The 18160-nt window shown below is 34.2% G+C and overlaps 1 protein-coding gene across 5 annotated transcripts in view; it reads left to right on the top strand.

Annotated features, from left to right (window-relative positions):
- JAK2 (Janus kinase 2) overlaps positions 1–18160 on the top strand; it is a 122950-nt gene that overhangs the window by 57646 nt on the left and 47144 nt on the right. For all 5 annotated transcript variants that reach the window (XM_054255936.2, XM_078349413.1, XM_002742906.7 and 2 more), the window contains 3 exons: positions 1822–1945; positions 8129–8246; positions 14683–14828. In XM_054255936.2, the coding sequence (XP_054111911.1) occupies positions 1822–1945; positions 8129–8246; positions 14683–14828 (388 nt within the window). The remainder of the gene's footprint in view (positions 1–1821; positions 1946–8128; positions 8247–14682; positions 14829–18160) is intronic.

Here is an 18160-nt window from a genome sequence, read left to right on the forward strand (position 1 = left end):
AGATTACATCCCTCAAAGACATCCGTGAGAGTCAGAAATGACTTCTTTCAAACTCCTGTTAATGTCGATATTTTGACCTCCTCTCATGAACTATAAATATTTTTCATGATGTCTCGAATGGTGAATCCTTTCCATAAGTTTTTCTTTACTTGCTTAGATCCATGAGAGGAAACACTATGACAGCCATAACCTTACAAAATGTGTTTCCCAAATAATAAGATTTGAAACTCAAATTGCTCCTTGATCCATGGGCCACAGAATGGATGTTGTGTTAGCAGACATGAAAACAACATGAAATTCAATGTACAACTTCATCAGAGCTCTTGGGAGACTGATGCAGGTGCATTGTCAATGATTAACAATACTTTGAGAGAAATCTTCTTTTCTGAGCTTTAAGTCTCAATGGTGGCTTAAAATACTCAATAAACCATGCTATAAACAGATGTGCTGTCTTTGAGGCTTTGTTGTTCTATTTATAGAGCACAGCCAGGGTAATTGAGCATAGTTCTTAAGGGCCATACATTTTCAGAATGATCAGTAAGCATTGGCTTCAACCAAAAGTCACCAGCTGCATTAGCTCCTCACAAGAGAGTCATTCAGTTCTTTGAAACTTTGAAGTGAAGCACTGACTTGTCTCTAGCTACGAAACTACTAGAAATCATCTTCCAATAGAAGGCTGTTTTGTCTACACTGAAAATCTGTTGTTTATCCGTGATCCTTGCAAGATCTTTGGATAACTTGCTGCATTCTCTCCATCAACACTTGCTGCTTCACCTCGTGTTTTTATGTTAGGGACATGATTTCTTTTGTTAAACCTCTTGAACTAACCTCTGCTAGCTTCCTACTTTTCTTCTGCAGCTTCCTCACCTCTCTCAACCTTCATAGATTTGAAGAGAATTAGGGTCTTTCTCTGGCTTAGGGTTTGGCTTGAGGGAATACTGTGGCTGCTTTGACCTTTTCTCTACACCACTCAGACTTTTGTCAATTATCAATAATGCTGTTTTGCTCAGACCATTTATGTATTCACTGCAGTAACACTTTTAATTTCATTCAAAAACTTTTTCTTTGCATTCAGACTGGTGCAGGAGGCCTGGCATTTAGCCTATCTTGGCAGTTGATATATTTTCCTCATTTAGTTTAATCATTTCTAGCTTTTGTCTTAAAGTAAGAGATATGCAACTCTTCTTTTCCCTTGAATGCTTGGAGGCCACTGTAGGATTGTTACTTGGCCTAATTTCCATTTTGTTGTGTCTCAGGGAATAGAGAGGCCCAAGGAAAGGGAGAGAGACAGGAATGGCTGTTGCTGGAGCAGTCAGAACATGCACAGCATTTATTGCTTCTGTTTGTCCTCTTATGTGGGCATGGTTCATGGCGGCTCCAAACAATTAAAATTGTAATTGAAAGATCACTGATGACAGATAACTGAAACTGATATAATAATAATAATGAAAAAGTTTGAAATATTGCAAGAATTACCAAAATGTGACATAGAGACATAAAGTGAGCACATGCTGTTGGAAAACTGGTGCTGACAGACTTAACTAGATTCAGAGTTGCCGTAAATCCTTATTTTGTAAAGAAAAACCCCCACAATATCTGCAAATTGCAATAACGCAGTGCAATAAAATGAAGTATGTTTGTATTTAAAAAAGTGTGATTAATAATTCAGTTGTAAGTGGTAGTATATCAAAAGATTTTGACTGCTACTACATTTTGTTCTGATTTTAAGAGTTGTTACTTCAGCCTCATTACAAATTATAGATGCTATGTAAATACTCTGCTATGTACCTTTAATAATTTCTTTTTCTGCTTCTTTTCTAGGCATCACACCTTTGTATCATAATATGTTTGCTTTAATGAGTGAAACAGAAAGGATCTGGTATCCACCCAACCATGTCTTCCATGTAGATGAATCAACCAGGGATAATGTACTCTACAGAATAAGGTACTTTCTTTAGTAAAGTAACTCACTTAATGCTAAAAGGCAAAGTGGAAGAAATTATCAAATATTTTTTAATCGCAAGGTACTTAATACCAGAGACCTGAACCAATTAGCACTCATTTAAGATTCTGTTTCTCCATCAGAAAAACTGTTCATACATGTTGTTTAAATAGAATACTCTGAGAATAAAGCTGTTTTTGTGGGATGCCACTTAATTCCTTATGATTATAATTAAATAAGTAAAAAAGATCAGAATGGCCTTTATTAACAACATCCTAAATATTTGGGATATTACTCGTTTTCAAGGACATTTGATGTTTTGTACAATAAAATGCAATTTCACACATCATCTTTATAAATAACTTTTTAAAAAGTTGACATGAAGAAAAGAGACTTTTCCCAGTGTTTATTTGCAGCCTCAAATTCTAAGTTAATTTATATAATTTATGAAAATGTGTAATGCCTATTTAGAGAAATCTAGAAGTATTTTTTTTTGCTCAAAAGGATAAAACAGATATAAATGTGATTTGTGTCTCACAAATACCTGTCATTTTCTAAGTGTTTATATGTATATAATTTTATATTTATATATGTAGTTTAATTATATATGTAATTTAATTTTCATCACAACTTCATGAAGTATTAGATTTCCAAATTAAAGATAAAGAATCTTGTGCTTTGAGATATAATATTACTCAAATTTATTCATGTTCACATAGCTGGGAATTGAGAGTCAGGTTCAAATCCAAGCCTAGTTTGCTTTATAAGCTTGCCACCACCTCATGTGTACTTCATTAAAGAGATAATGTATATATAGTATTTATTATTGTGCCTATCACTTGGTGCTCTCTCAATAAATTTTAGTATTGCTTTGCTTCTTTCCCTTCCCCTATTTTGTATAAAACTACACAATTCAATGTGTTTGCATTTATTGATACAAACTGATGTATAATATACTGATGTATAATTTGCACTGAGTTCAAAATATTATTTTTTATATAATTATTGAAAAGACAGAATTAGTGAAAGAATTCAATAAATGTTCAAATAAATCACAGATTACAAAAAATTGATAGCATTCTATATATAAGCAACCAGTTATATAATAGATAAAGAAGATTGTATTCAATATAGCTATAGAAACCCTTAACTAACCAGGAATAGTCTAAATAAGAAAAAACATAAGACAATATAGGAAAATTAGAAGTTTATTTGTAGAATATGAAGAATTAGGATATAATACTGGAATGGTCAGATGGAATATTACAAATATCAATTACTCTTATGCTATGTGCTTAACTCTAAGCCAATCAAATACCCTAACAAAGGCATTTTAGGGAATTTGACACATTACAATGTTAATTTAGAATTATTAAATAAGATAGCCATGAGAAAGAAGACTTACCTGGCAATTGTAAAATACTTTGTCCCAGGAAATATTTTCACATTATATGAAACTACAAAATATATCTTTTATTAAAGCCATATAATTAAATTCAGAACCATAACCTAAATAATGAGAATGATGGGGCCAGTATAGCTTGAAAGTACTCCTTCATACATATAGAAATACATGACAAAATATTTTCATGTTAAGGGAGAGATTAGTCAATAAATGGTGGTGGGATAGTTGGTTAGCTATTTGGATAAAATTTCAGCTTCTTTATAATGTATATCAGATAAGTTATAGGTTGATTAAAATCAGATTGACGTGTAAACAGAAATGTAAAGAAAATCAAACTATAGGCCGGGCGTGGTGGCTCAAGCCTGTAATCCCAGCACTTTGGGAGGCTGAGGCAGGCGGATCACGAGGTCAACAGATCGAGACCATCCTGGTCAACATGGTGAAACCCTGTCTCTACTAAAAATACAAAAAATTAACTGGGCATGGTGGCACGTGCCTGTAATCCCAGCTACTCAGGAGGCTGAGGCAGGAGAATTGCCTGAACCCAGGAGGTGGAGGTTGCGGTGAGCCGAGATCACACCATTGCACTCCAGCCTGGGTAAGAAGAGTGAAACTCTGTCTCAAAAAAAAAAGAAAAGAAAAGAAAATCAAACTATAAAAGTCTGAATTGGAATTGAATTCAAGTCCATGGAAAAATACCATGTAAGCTGCAACAGTGGAAGAAATCATGTGGGAATGATTGCAGTTGTTGACTATAAAAATTTTCAAACTTCTGAAGGTTTCCTCTTAAAAAGCAAATTGTAAAGATAGTTTCCACAAATCAAATAAACAAAGGGTTAGTATTTTTTTTTTTTTTTTTTTTTTGAGACGGAGTTTCGCTCTTGTTATCCTGGCTGGAGTGCAATTGCGCGATCTCGGCTCACCGCAACCTCTGCCTCCTGGGTTCAGGCAATTCTCCTGCCTCAGCCTCCTGAGTAACTGCGATTACAGGCACGCACCACTATGCCCAGCTAATTTTTTGTATTTTTAGTAGAGACGGGGTTTCACCATGTTGACCAGGATGGTCTCGATCTCTTGACCTCGTGATCCACCCGCCTCGGCCTCCCAAAGTGCTGGGATTACAGGTGTGAGCCACCGCGCCCGGCCCAGGGTTAGTATTCTTATAAATGTAAAATTAAAGATACTGCATCCATTAAATAATTACTTAATGTACACGAAGAAGTATTTAACAAAAGAAGAACAAATAGTTAATGGCCTTTAAAAAAATTCTCAGTGTCACTAGTTATGAGAATAATGAATAGTTATAACTATGTGCTGAAGCCACCGATCTCATAGGATTAACTAGCTAATGCCAATACATTATCGGACCAAGATGAAATGGACAAATGCCTAAAGAGACACAAGTTATAGGAATTACCAAAAGAAAAAACAAAGTTTGAATAGGTCTATGACAGTAAACAAATCAAATTAGTAATGGCTTCACTTGTGAATTCTATTGCACATTAAAATAATTCTTACTGGTTATTCACAAAAAATAGAAAAGGAAGGATTTCCCTACTCTTTCTATGAGTTCAGTATTATCCTAATACCAAATTCAGACAAAAGTGTCTAGAAGAAAAGAAAACTACAGACCAAGGTTGTAGTTAGAAAATCAAGAAATACAAACTGAATCTAGCAATACAGCTTGAGTATGTCTTATCTGAAATGCTTGGGACCAGAACTGTTTTGGATTTTGAATTTTTTTAAATTTTAGAATATTTGCAGAGTACGCACTGGTTGAGCATCCCTAATCTAACATTGTAAAGTCTGAAATGCTCTAATGTATATTTCTTTTGCACATCTGGTTAGTGCTCTAAAGGTTTTGGAGTTTGGAGCATTTCAGATTTCAGATTTTTAGATTAGGAATACTCAATATGTTTACAAAAAGATTAAATACCATGACCAGGTGGGATTTATCCCAGGAAATAAAGGTTAATGTAACTTCTAAAAATGAATCAATATAATACACCACATTAATAGAAGGAAGGACCAAAACCACATGATCATCTCAATAGACAAAAAAAAAGTATTGGACATAATCCAACATCCTATCACTATAAAAAAACAAACAATAGGAATGGCAAGGAACTTCCTCAATTTGTTAAAGGGCGTCTATAAAAGATCCAAAAGTAATGTCATACTTGATGGTTAAAGACTGAATGCCTTCTCTCTATGATAGGAATGAGATGAGTGTAGCTAGCTACTCTTACCACTTTGATTTAACATTATTCAATAGATTAAGGCTAGGGAAATTAGGCAACAAAAAGAAATAAAAGGCATTCAGATTGGAAAATAAGAAGTAAAACTGTAGTCAGCCTGCTGTTTCCATGGGTTTCACATCCATTGATTAAAGCAACTGCAGATTGAAAACATTTGGGAAAAAGTGCTTGAACTGAACATGTACAGACTTTTTCTTCTCATTATTACCTAAACAATACAGTCTAACAACTATTTACATAACATTTACATTGTATTAAGTATTATAAGTAGTCTAGAGATTTTAAAGTATACTGAAAGATGTGCACAGGTTATATGCAAATACTGTGCCATTGTATATCAGGAACATGAGTATTTGCAGATTTTGATATATGTGGGAGGTCTTGGAACCAGTACTGTGTAGGTACCAAAGGATGATTACATATTTACAGATTACATGATCTTGCATATTAAAAATACTAAGGAATTAATAAAGAACTATTAGAATTAAAAATTAGCTCAGGTGAGTTGCAGAATAGAAGATCAATATATAAAAATCAGTTGTATTTCTGTACACAAAAAACAATCTAAAAATGAAATTAAAAAAATTAACAATTGCATAACAAATTTTTAGGAATAAACTTAACAAAAGAAGTGTAAAATCTTTGCACTGAGAAATAGAAAACATCACTGAAAGAAATTAAGGAAACACCTAAATAAATGGAAAGATATCTCATAGTTAGAGAACTTCATATTTTTAAGATGGCAGTACTCCTTAATTGATGTGTATGTTCAATGCAATTCCTACTGAAATCCTAGCTGTCTTTATTTCAGAAATAAACAAGTTAATCATTAATTTATATAAAAAGCAAAGGGACACAGGGCATGATGGCTTATACCTGTAATCCCAACATTTTGGGAGGTTGAGGTGGGCAGATCGTGAGGTCAGGAGTTTGAGACCAGTCTGGCCAACATGGTGAAACCCTGTCTCTACTAAAAATATAAAAATTAGCTGGGCGTGGTGGCAGGCACCTGTAATCCCAGCTACTCAGGAGTCTGAGGCAGGAGAATCGCTTGAACCCAGGAAGCAGAGGTTACCGTGAGCCAAGATTGTGCCATTGCACTCCAGCCTGGGCAACAGAGCTCTGTCTCAACAACATCAACCACAAAGCAAAGGGACTTAGCACAGCTAAAAGAATCTTGAAAAAGAACAAAGTATGAACACTTACACTTCCCAATTTCAAAATTTATTACAAAACTACAATAATGAAGACAAAATGCCTTAAAGCCCCAGACCCAACCCCACAGGTGTATGTGCAGGGGCCTGGGAGTAGCCCTGGACTGGCGGGTGGTCCCCTAGAACGGTTTCCGGGGGGAGTGGAGGTCCCCCAGCAGGACTTGGGGCCATGCCAGGGCAGTGGCTGTGAGTCTGGTTTTTGCTTTATCAAGTGTACAGAAATGGCCTTTATATTTCTCTCATGCTCTCTGGAAGCCATATAATTTAGGGGATTTTAAAACTAAAAATAAAAATGAAACAAAAAAAAAAAGATGCCTAACAGCATTAGTCATTAGAGAAATCCAAATCAAAACCACGATGGGATAATAATCGATCTACAAGGATGGCAAAAATCAGAAGGACAAACAATAACAAGTGTTAGAGAATTTGGACTAATTTAGATGCCATATATTGCTACAGGGAATGTAAAGTGGTGCAGCTACTTTGGAAACAGAGTTACCATATGATCCAGCAGTTCTCCTTTAGATGTATATGCAATAGAAATGAAAACATATATTCACAAAAACTTGTGTTTGACTCTTCATACCAGCATTATTCACAATAGCAAAATAATAGAAACAACCCAAATATCTGTTAGGCATGAATGGATAAGGAAAATGTGGTATATTCATACAATGAAATATTAATTTGTCAATAAAAGGAAATGAAGTAATGATACATGCTCTAACATGGATGAACCTTGAAAACATTATGTGGAGTGAAAGAAGGTAGACAGAAAGGCCACATGTTCTAAAATTAGATTAGGGTATTATTTGTATAATGCTTAAGTGGGTGAACTTATGGTATGTGAATTATATCTCAATAAATGTGTTACTAAAAGAATCAATATAGAGTATTTTTTGTTTCTTTGAAGGAAAGTTTTTAACCTCTTTCTCTAAAGAAGCAATTATTTGTTTTCACACAAATTAGCATTTTCAGATTCTCTACCGATGTTACTGGATTAATTTATGTTTTTACTTTTTGTTAATATTTTATTTCTACATTTTTTGTTTCCTATTATTGCTTCTACATTCTATGCGCTGAAGGAGGTAGTATACTGATTTTACACTTAAATTTCTTGTACTTTCTGCCTATATTATTGTAGTGTTATCCACATATCCTTTTGTCTGGAATTTATGTTTACTACTGTTAACTGTGTTTTCTAAGTATGAGATAATACCTTTCAGTATGCTGTAGGTGACTATATATTGATAGTATGTTTGTATTTGAACTATTTGGAGGCTGACCAAATGTGTTTATTGTCTTGTAGATTTTACTTTCCTCATTGGTATTGCAGCGGCAACAACAGAACCTATCGGCATGGAATATCTCGAGGTGCTGAAGCTCCTCTTCTCGATGACTGTGTCATGTCTTACCTTTTTTCTCAGGTATGATTATGCTATCTTACTTGTACTTGTGTTAAATGATAAATGTCCTGCTGTGTAATAAGTCACTTAATCAGGAAAAATGTCACATATGGGAAAATTGCAGTTCTGTCTTGCACAGCAGGTGCAGAGAAGGAACAAAATTGAGTCTTTTTAGCACCAGTTTTTAATCCCATGGTTTATTATCTATAAAATAGAATCTATTTTATAGATTTTTTTGAGTTGATCCTTTGAATTTCTTTCTCCTTTTTTAAGGACTTTGATCATTTTAAGGATTTCACAAGGTATAGACTGAGTTTTATAACATGATTCATGTAGACTAAGTGGCTAAAATATCGGTAAAATTTCTTTAGCATTTAAAAAAAATTTTTGGACAATTTCAGGCTTACAAAATGGGCAATTAACTCTAGAGAAATAGGTTACATGAAAAATGAGCTATGATAGTTTGTGTAGCTGTTTATAGGAAGGTGGCTGAATGTTGATAGTCTGAGAATTATAATCTAGTTTGTTCACTAATACAGTTGTGTCAAATTTTTGTATTGTGCTTGAATATTTGATAATGCTTTCTTCTCTGTTACCCTGATTTAAACAGTAATTGAAATGTTTTGTCATTAAATAACTTGTTTTTATGTGCTGCTAGACTGGTATGAATAGAAACTAAAGGCAGAAAATATATTAGTGCCCTTGGGTAAAAATATGCATTTGGTATCCTCAAGGTATCAGATTAGGAGTTCTAAATCAGATTTGACAATATTGTAGAAAATAAGCCCATAGATCCTTGTGGTTCACATTTCCAAGAAGCCTAGTAAGGCTAGTTCAGTTTATGAACAACAAAAGAAAAAATATTTCTCTATTGGGGTATGAGACCAACAGACTTTATTTTTACTGTGGTAGAAATAGATAATAAAAATGATCATTTTAACCATTTTAAGTGTACAGTTCAATTGTATTAAGTACAAACACATTGTTGTACAACCATCATCACCATCCATCTCCAGAACATTTTTCATCTTCCCAAACAGAAACTTCACACCCATTAAATAATAACTCTCTATTTCCCACTCCCAGTGGCCTTTGGAAGTCACCATTCTACTTTCTGACTATAGTCAGATTTATAAATCTGCCTTTTCTAGGTATCTCATACAAATGGAATTATACAGCATTTGTCCTTTTATGACTGGCTTATTTTACTTAGCATAATGTCTGCAAGGTTCATTTATGTTGTAGCATGTGCCATAATTTCTTTTCTTTTTAAGGCTGAATAATATCCCATTGTATATGTATACTTCATTTTATTTTATTTTATTTTGAGATGGAGTTTCGCTCTCGTTACCCTGGCTGGAGTGCAATGGCGCAATCTTGGCTCACCACAACCTCCGCCTCCTGGGTTCAGGCAATTCTCCTGCCTCAGCCTCCTGAGTAGCTGGGATTACAGGCACGCACCACTATGCCCAGCTAATTTTTTGTATTTTTAGTAGAGACGGGGTTTCACCCTGTTGACCAGGATGGTCTCGATCTCCTGACCTCGTGATCCACCCACCTCGGCCTCCCAAAGTGCTGGGATTACAGGCTTGAGCCACTGTGCCCGGCCCGTTTTATTTATTCATTCATCTGTTGATGGATACTTGGGTTGCTGCTGTGAACATGGTATACAAATATTTCCTTGAGTCCCTGTTTTCAGTTCTTTTGGATATATACACAGAGGGCTGGATAATATGGTAAATTTGTAATTTTTTCTGAGGAACTGCTACATTGATTTCTGTAGTGGCTGGACTATTTTTCAGTCCTGTACCAGCAGTGTACAAATGTTCCATTTTCTTGACATCCTTGACAACACTTTGCTTTGTTTGATGATAACCATCCCGATGGGTATGAGGTGGTATCATTATGATATTGATGCATACTTCTCTAACAATTAGTGATCATGAGCATCTTTTCATGTGCTTGTTGGCTATTTATCTTCTTTGCAGAGATGTTGCTTGGCCGTTTGTTTGTTTTCTATGCAGAGATGTCTATTCAATTCTTTGCCTATTTTTAAATTGTTTTTGTTTTTTTTTTGTTCTTATATTGTAGAAATTATTATTCTGGGTCTTAGCTCCTTATAAGATATGTGATTTGTACATATTTTTTTCCATTCTCTAGGCTGCCTTTTTATTCTGTTGCTTGTGTCCTTTGATGGACAAAAGTTTTAAATTTGGATGTATTTCAATTTGTTTATTCTTTTTTGTTTCCTTTGTGTTTGGTGATTATCCAAGAAATCATCACCAAATTCAATGTTATGAAGCTTTCTTTTTGTTTCCTTATAAGAATTTTATGGTTTTAGCTCTTATATTTAGGCCTTTGATCCATTTTGAGAAAATTTTTGTCTGTTTGTGTAAGGTAAGGGTCCAGCTTCTTTTGCATGTGAGTCTCAAGTTTTCCTAACACAATTTGTTGAAAGACTGTCTTTTTGCCATTGAATGGTCTTGGCACCTTTGTTGAAAATCATTTGACCACCAACCTACTTTTTTATCTCTGTAGTCATTATAAAAAGAGAGTGGGGTAGGGAGAGGCTTCTGAGAATAGCCTTTTGAAAATAGGATATTATGAGGTCACAACTTTCTATTGCTTTTACAGGTACATTATTTTACCTGTGCTGCAGAGCTAGTTTTATTTTGGTGGCATGCTAGTTAAGTCCCATTTGTAATCTAAGTTTTCCCAAACCTATTCATTTAGCTACTTTAGGCTAACATTAATACTGCAATGTGTAGTGTTTTTGATCTAGAAAAATTTTGGGCGATTTCAGAATATTCACTTTTATCCTTCTAGGAAGGATTATCTTGTTTAGCATGGCAAAGTAATTTCACCACATAATCCTAAATTATGTCTAGATAGTACCATAAGCAGTTTTCTATTTTTTAATGTTTTTACTTCTCTACATTTATGTCCAGAACATATGACAGTATTTAGATTACTCTGATTATACTATTATCATTTTATACTATATGCATGTTATAGACTATATATAGCAAATTTGACCAGTGGCATTACTAGAGTGTAAGACTATCTTGATATCTTTAACCAAAAAATAGGTAAGCCACTAAACTGTCTTTAAAGTTCTTAAGATAGTACCTATAGAAAGACAGATTTGGAAAAGGTAAGCAAATAAAAGTCCAAAGTAAGATGGCCCTTTTAAATTCAGTTTCCTCTTGGAATTATTATACCATCAAATATGGCTGCTCAGAAAATAAATTGCTGATGTGAACAATTTTTAATTAATTCATACCTCTTGAACAACAAATGGATATTTACCTCATGTTCTTTGCATCATTTCTGATTTTGTGACTGTGACTTTTTTTATTTCTCTGGCTAATGAAGATGTAAATTTCTTAAGCTCAAATTTCGTCAGCTACCCAGATGAGGAAAAGTTTTCTTTCTTTTCTATTTTATTTTTTGGTAGAGATAGGGGTCTTATTTTGATGCCCAGGCTGACACAATCATAGTTCACTGCAGCCTTGAACTCCTGGGCTCAAGTGATTGTCTGGCTTCAGCTTCCCAAGGAGCTAGGACTGCAAGTTTGTGCCACTATGCCTGACTAATTTTTTTTTTTTTAAGACAGAGTTTCGCTGCTGTTACTCAGGCTGGGGTGCAATGGCGCGATCTTGGCTCAGTGCAACCTCCGCCTCCTAAGTTCAGGCAATTCTCCTGCCTCAGCCTCCTGAGTAGCTGGGATTATAGGCACGCGCCACCATGCCCAGCTAATTTTTTGTATTTTTAGTAGAGATGGGGTTTCACCATGTTGACCAGGATGGTCTTGATCTGTTGACCTCGTGATCCACCTGCCTCGGCCTCCCAAAGTGCTGGGATTACAGGCGTGAGCCACCGCGCCTGGCCCTGCCTAATTTTTTAGTTTTGTTTTTGTAGAGGTGGATTCTCACTCTATTGTCCAGGCTGGTTTCAAACTCCTGGCCTCAAGTGATCCTCCTACATCAGCCTCCCAAAGTGCTGGGATTACAGGTGTGAGCCACCACACCTGGCCTGAAATTCTTCATTTGTTTTAATTAAATGAAATTTTTGAGGGCACATACTATAAAGAATAGTATTTATTATGTTTTGGCATCTGAGACTCTTCCATTTGTAACTTTTGTCTAGTGAATATTTAGTTGATTATGTTTGTAGTAATGCTATTACTAACTTTTCATACATTTATTGTCTTTTGGTCATGAGTTCCATAGAATTTCCCAGGAGCAGAATTTGTTATCTGGGTCTATATGGAACTGAGGCAAGTAATTAAAAAAAAAAAAATCTATCAAGTCATTGGTTATCTCTTACTTAAACAGTATAACTTACTTGCCTGTTCTCAAAAGTGTAGTGAAATAAGATTTAAAATTGAGCAAAAATATGTCTCCTTCCCTGAATTCATTTTGTATTAGCAACATTTAGGCCTTTGTTTTGGTTAATACTGATTATTTGATGGTGTACTTGTTACGTAATAGTTTATTTTCTTATATGAAAATATCTTCTATATTTTATGAATAGAAAGTTAAACAAATATGCTTTTATATATACATTTCTTTTAATAAAATTAATTTTAAAAGGTTCTGGTAAAGCTTTAATTTCATGAGACAAGTTAACACATCAGAAGAAGGGTAATACGTATGTAGAATATAGAAGGCCCTATATTTGTCTTATCTGGTTTAAAACCTTGATTCATATTATTATTTTACATAATAAGGCTCTTAACCTTTTTTTCTACAAAGAAAATTGGTATTATGTTTAGAATATTTGTACTTTTGGTTTCTATCTTTTTCTCCTGTTACATGTTCAATCTTAGAACCTCTGTGTTTCTCTCTTCTTTATTCTTTATACAATATATAGTTAATAAAGTTATCAGCCTTTTTCAGAATTTTTTAATATCTTCTATTTCCTGGATTAGATCCTTATTATCTCACATCTGAGCCATACACCAGCCTTTTAAAGTATCTCCTTGAATACACTTTATTTTCTTCAAGTACTTCTATCATTGCTGCTACTCTGCCAATGGAAGAGACAGGATGAAAATAGTTCTAGGATGATGTCATTCAACAGTACCTGTAGTCTGACCCTAACTTTACTGTTCTAAGTTTTAACTCACATCATTTCTTCACATAAACTTTAGGCCCTAATCAAACTAGTTTATAGATCTGAACATACTTTTTGCTTTTTTGTGGTTCATTCCTTCTATTTTTTTTTTACCCTGTTTTGTGTTCATCATACATTTCTTTATTTTTAAAGACACTGTGAAGTTTCAAATCTTCCGTGAAACCTTCTTTGATTACTCCAACTGAATATAATCTTAACTTTCTCCAAGTTCCTGAAGGAGCTTCTGTGTGGTGCTTCCTATATCATGTCTGGCATTATAATTATTTGCTTCCATTTAGCTTCTAAGCTAGATTTTGGTCCCCTTGATGACTGAGACCACATCTTATACAGTCATGTGTCAGTTATGGGGATACATTCTGAGAAATATGTCATTAGGCAATTTTATTGTTCTGTGAACATCATTTATTATAGGTATACAAACCTATATGGTATAGCCTAGTATATGCCTAGGCTATATGGTATAGCCTACTATTGCTCCTAGGCTATAAACGTATATAGCACTTTGCTGTACTGAATATTGTATGCAATTGTAACACAGTGGTAAGTATTTGTATAGTTAGACATATGTAAATGTAGAAAAGGTACAGTAAAAATGCAGTATTAAAATCTTACGGGACCATTGTTACATATGTGGTCTGCCATTGACCAAAATATTGTTATGGGGCACATGGCTATTTCTTTTTATCCAACACTATTTGTAGGATGATGCTTCCAACATAATTAGAGTTCACTATATATTTAATTAAGTAATATATTTTAATTCAGGTAATTTTTATGCAGAAGATATAATTTGAAGATATATGCAATGAAATAGGTTGATGTTGTATGTACTCTGTAATTGGGAACCTAGTGTAAACCAGTTTTCATTTGCAAATGAACTTTATTAAAAATTTATTCCAAATGAATGAAAATTAAAGGAGGAATTTAATTATGCCTTTATGTATTTAGAAACTGGGTGTTGGTCTGTCACCCAGCCTAGTGTTCAGCAGTGTGATCATAGCTCAAGTGATCCTTCTACTTCAGCACCCCAAGTAGCTGGGACTACAGATGTGTGCCACCATGCCTGGCTAATTTTTAAATTTTTGTAGAGATGAGATCTCGCCACATTGCCCAGGCTGGTCTTAAACACCAGGCTCAAGTGATCCTCATGCCTCAGCCTCCCAAAGTTCTGGGATTATAGGCATGAGCTGCTCAGCCTGGCCAATTTGTAGCTTGTAAATGCACATGTTCTGAAAACTGTGATTAAAATACAGTTGTAGATTAAAACGTGGTAATGAAGCTTATAATGAGATATTTCCTTCTAAATTTTTGCTTTTAGTGGCGGCATGATTTTGTGCATGGATGGATAAAAGTACCTGTGACTCATGAAACTCAGGAAGAATGTCTTGGGATGGCAGTGTTAGATATGATGAGAATAGCTAAAGAAAAGGATCAGACTCCACTGGCCATCTATAATTCTATCAGGTAATTTTCTTTTGCAAATCCTTATACGTAAGTGTGAGTAGTTAGAGATTTCATATAATTCATACATATTTTCTGGACTTACCCATGCCTTTTGATTTTATAATACTAGTTAAGTACCCCTTGTCTAAAATGCTTGGGATCAGAAATGTTTCAGATTTTGGATATTTTCAGATTTTGGAATATTGGTATTCTACTTACCAGTTGGGTACTGCCAATCCAAAATGCTTTAACGAGCATTTCCTTTAAACATCATGTTAACATTCAAAAAGTTCTGGATTTTGGAATATTTCAGATTTCATATATTTGGAAGAGGGCTAGTCAACCTGTAATAAAAAGTCATATGGGTAACTTTTATTTATTAGGGGTAACATACGCTTTGTAAGGTGAAATTACTGAAAGCGTTGTACTACAGGAAATATCATAGGTATAATATCTATTATTTGATTTCATTTATTCTGAGAAGACTAGGTAAGTTCAGAGGAACCAAAGAAACACCTGGAGGCATGCTTTGTGATAGTAGATCTTCCTGTTGGCTACATAAATGACCTGAATTAGTATATCCCACGTGGTGGTGTATATTTTATTTATATTAGAATCACGAGGGGGTGCCTGTTAAAATCAAAGATTAGAATCACGATGGGGTGCTTGTTTGACTTTCAGATGTCTGTTAGGCCTTAATCCAAGAGTGTAGGCCATAGAGTGTGATTTTAGGAACTCCGGAATATAGAAGAGTCCAAAGCCCAAAGCGGATAAAAAATCCACATTTATTCATTCATTCAGCAGCTCTTTATTGAATACTTGCTGTATGCCAGGTTATAGTAGAACACAGTTGCAGGAAGAGTATCTTAGATGTGGTTACATAGAAACCAAAGGAATTGAGGGGAATGTAGTTGAAGAACAGAAGCTTTGGCCCATTGAAGATGAATATTATAAATATGAAGCCATCTCTAGACTTATGCTATTGTGGGATATTTCTGCTTTGGAAACCATGATGTCATCCAAAGTCTTGGCACAGTCTTTCTATGTAGATTGTAGTTTCTTCCAGGTCGCATATCATGTCATCTATAACACTTCTCCCTACATTATTTAGTCTAGTGTCTTAAACCTAATGACTAGTAACTCTATTTGTCTGATTCTTTTAACTTATGCTCTTAGTCAGGATATAAACACACGTGCAAAATGCTGCATATTTCTTTTTTACTGCTTTACTTTAAAAATAATGTAGATATTAAACATTCATATAAGATTCCATGATATTTTAAGAGTTTATTGAGATATAATTTATAAGTCATAAATCTCATCCATTTAAAGTATACAATTTAATACTTTGTAGTATATTCACAGGGTTGTATTAAGATGACGGCAATCTAATTTTAGGACATTTTCATCCTTTCTGAAAGAAATCCCATGCCCAATAGCATTCAGTCTTCATCCCACTTTCCCCCAGCCTCTGGAAACCACTAATCTTTCTGTTTGTGTGGATTTTCCTATCTCAAACATTTTGTATAAATAGAATTATGCAAAATGTGGTGTGGCATTTTTTTGTCTGGTTTCTTTCACTTAGTATGATGTTTCCAAGGTTCATCTCTGTTGTAGAATGTATCAGTACTTCATTTCTTTTTGTTGCCGAATCATATTGCATTATATGGATATATACCACATTGTGCTTATTTGTTTTTCACTTGATGAAAATGTGGGTTGCTTCCATGTTTTGGCTGTTGTGACTAATGCAGCTATGAACAGTTGTATATGAATAATTTTGTGCATGTGTTTTTTCATTTTTCTAATGCATATATTTAAGAGTGGAATTCCTGGATCATATGGTAACTGTTTAACTTTCTGAGGAACTGCTTGATGTTTCAAAAGTAGCTGTGCTACTTTACATTCTCACCAGCAGTGCATGAAGAGTTCCAACTTTTTCAGCACTTGTTTCTGTCTTTATTTTACCCCTCCTAGTAGGTGAAAGTGCTGTCTCATTTTAGTTTTGATGTTCATTTCTCTAATGACTACTGATGTTTAGCATCTTCTCATATACTTCTGGCTGTTTGTCTTCTTTAAGAACGGTCTATTTGAATTCATTACTCACTTTTTAATTGGGTTATTTGTCTTACTGAGTTTAAAAAATTCTTTTTATATTCTGGATACAAGTCTCCACATACAATCATATTTATGATTTGCAAGTATTTCCTCCCATTCTGTGTATTGTTATTTTACTTTCCTGATGGTATCATTTGTAGCACAGAAGTTTTAATTTTGAAGTAGTCTAATTTGCTCAATTTTTCTTTTGTTTCTTGTGCCATGTGGAAATGTGGTTTTAGCAACATGGATATCTTTCTTGGTTTTAGCAAGAGCAGTTTCTCTTGAAATGATGGAACAGAAGCTACATTGGAATGAGTTGAGGGATAGATGGAAAGCAAGAAAATAGAAATGGCTATGTCCATTTTTTCAAAAAGAGGCCAGATAGGCTGTGGCTAGAGGGAAATGTGGGATTAAGAGATACTACATTTTAGATGGGAAAAACAATAATTCAGCAAGCCCTTTGTGTCTGTGGATTCCACATCTAATATGTCATAGTATGAGGTCCAGAAAGGTTTCCTGGATTTGATGATGCTTGAGCTGAGCCTTGTAGAATGAGTAACTAGATAGGAGATGGGTGATTAGAAGAAAGATTAGCATATATTAAGGCATGGAATATTATTTAATTGTACTTTAGAAGTAATATGTTATTTAGAAGCAGATAAATAAATTACCTTCTTTAGAATATTGTACATAGAGATAAATATACAGAAAAGTCAGAACATTTCTAAATGGAATTGTTTTAATCACAAAGGAATTAGGAGTCGAAGCTGGCTTAACAAAATTATATATATATGTGTGTGTGTGTGTGTGTGTGTATACGTATGTATGTATGTTTGCATAATGAAAATAGCTTCCAACAAAATGTAACAATTTCCAAAATTCAGGTATATTTGGGAGTACAACATCATAGGAAATATTTGCAGGGCAGCATAATATGTGCCAAAAATATTATCTTATAAACCATTAGCTCTGGTATATGAAGCAGAGAAAATGAATTTTTAGAGATTCTATTATTGATTAGACTGAGGATTCATTAGGGGAAGAAGAGTAACATCTTCTATTGTAAACATTGATGATAAAGAGAATGTGTGGGTATATTTATATCATCAAATAAAATCTTAAAGTTTTATACTTTGTGGATGGAGGTTATGTCAACTTACTTCACTTGACCACTGTGTTGTAATGCCTACTTAATCATGAAAAAAGGTGTTAACTTCTCTTTCAACTTTTAGATTTATCTTCCAATTTTTGTT

This window comes from Callithrix jacchus, chromosome 1 (assembly GCF_049354715.1).
Source record: "Callithrix jacchus isolate 240 chromosome 1, calJac240_pri, whole genome shotgun sequence".
In the NCBI taxonomy this organism is placed as follows: domain Eukaryota; kingdom Metazoa; phylum Chordata; class Mammalia; order Primates; family Cebidae; genus Callithrix; species Callithrix jacchus.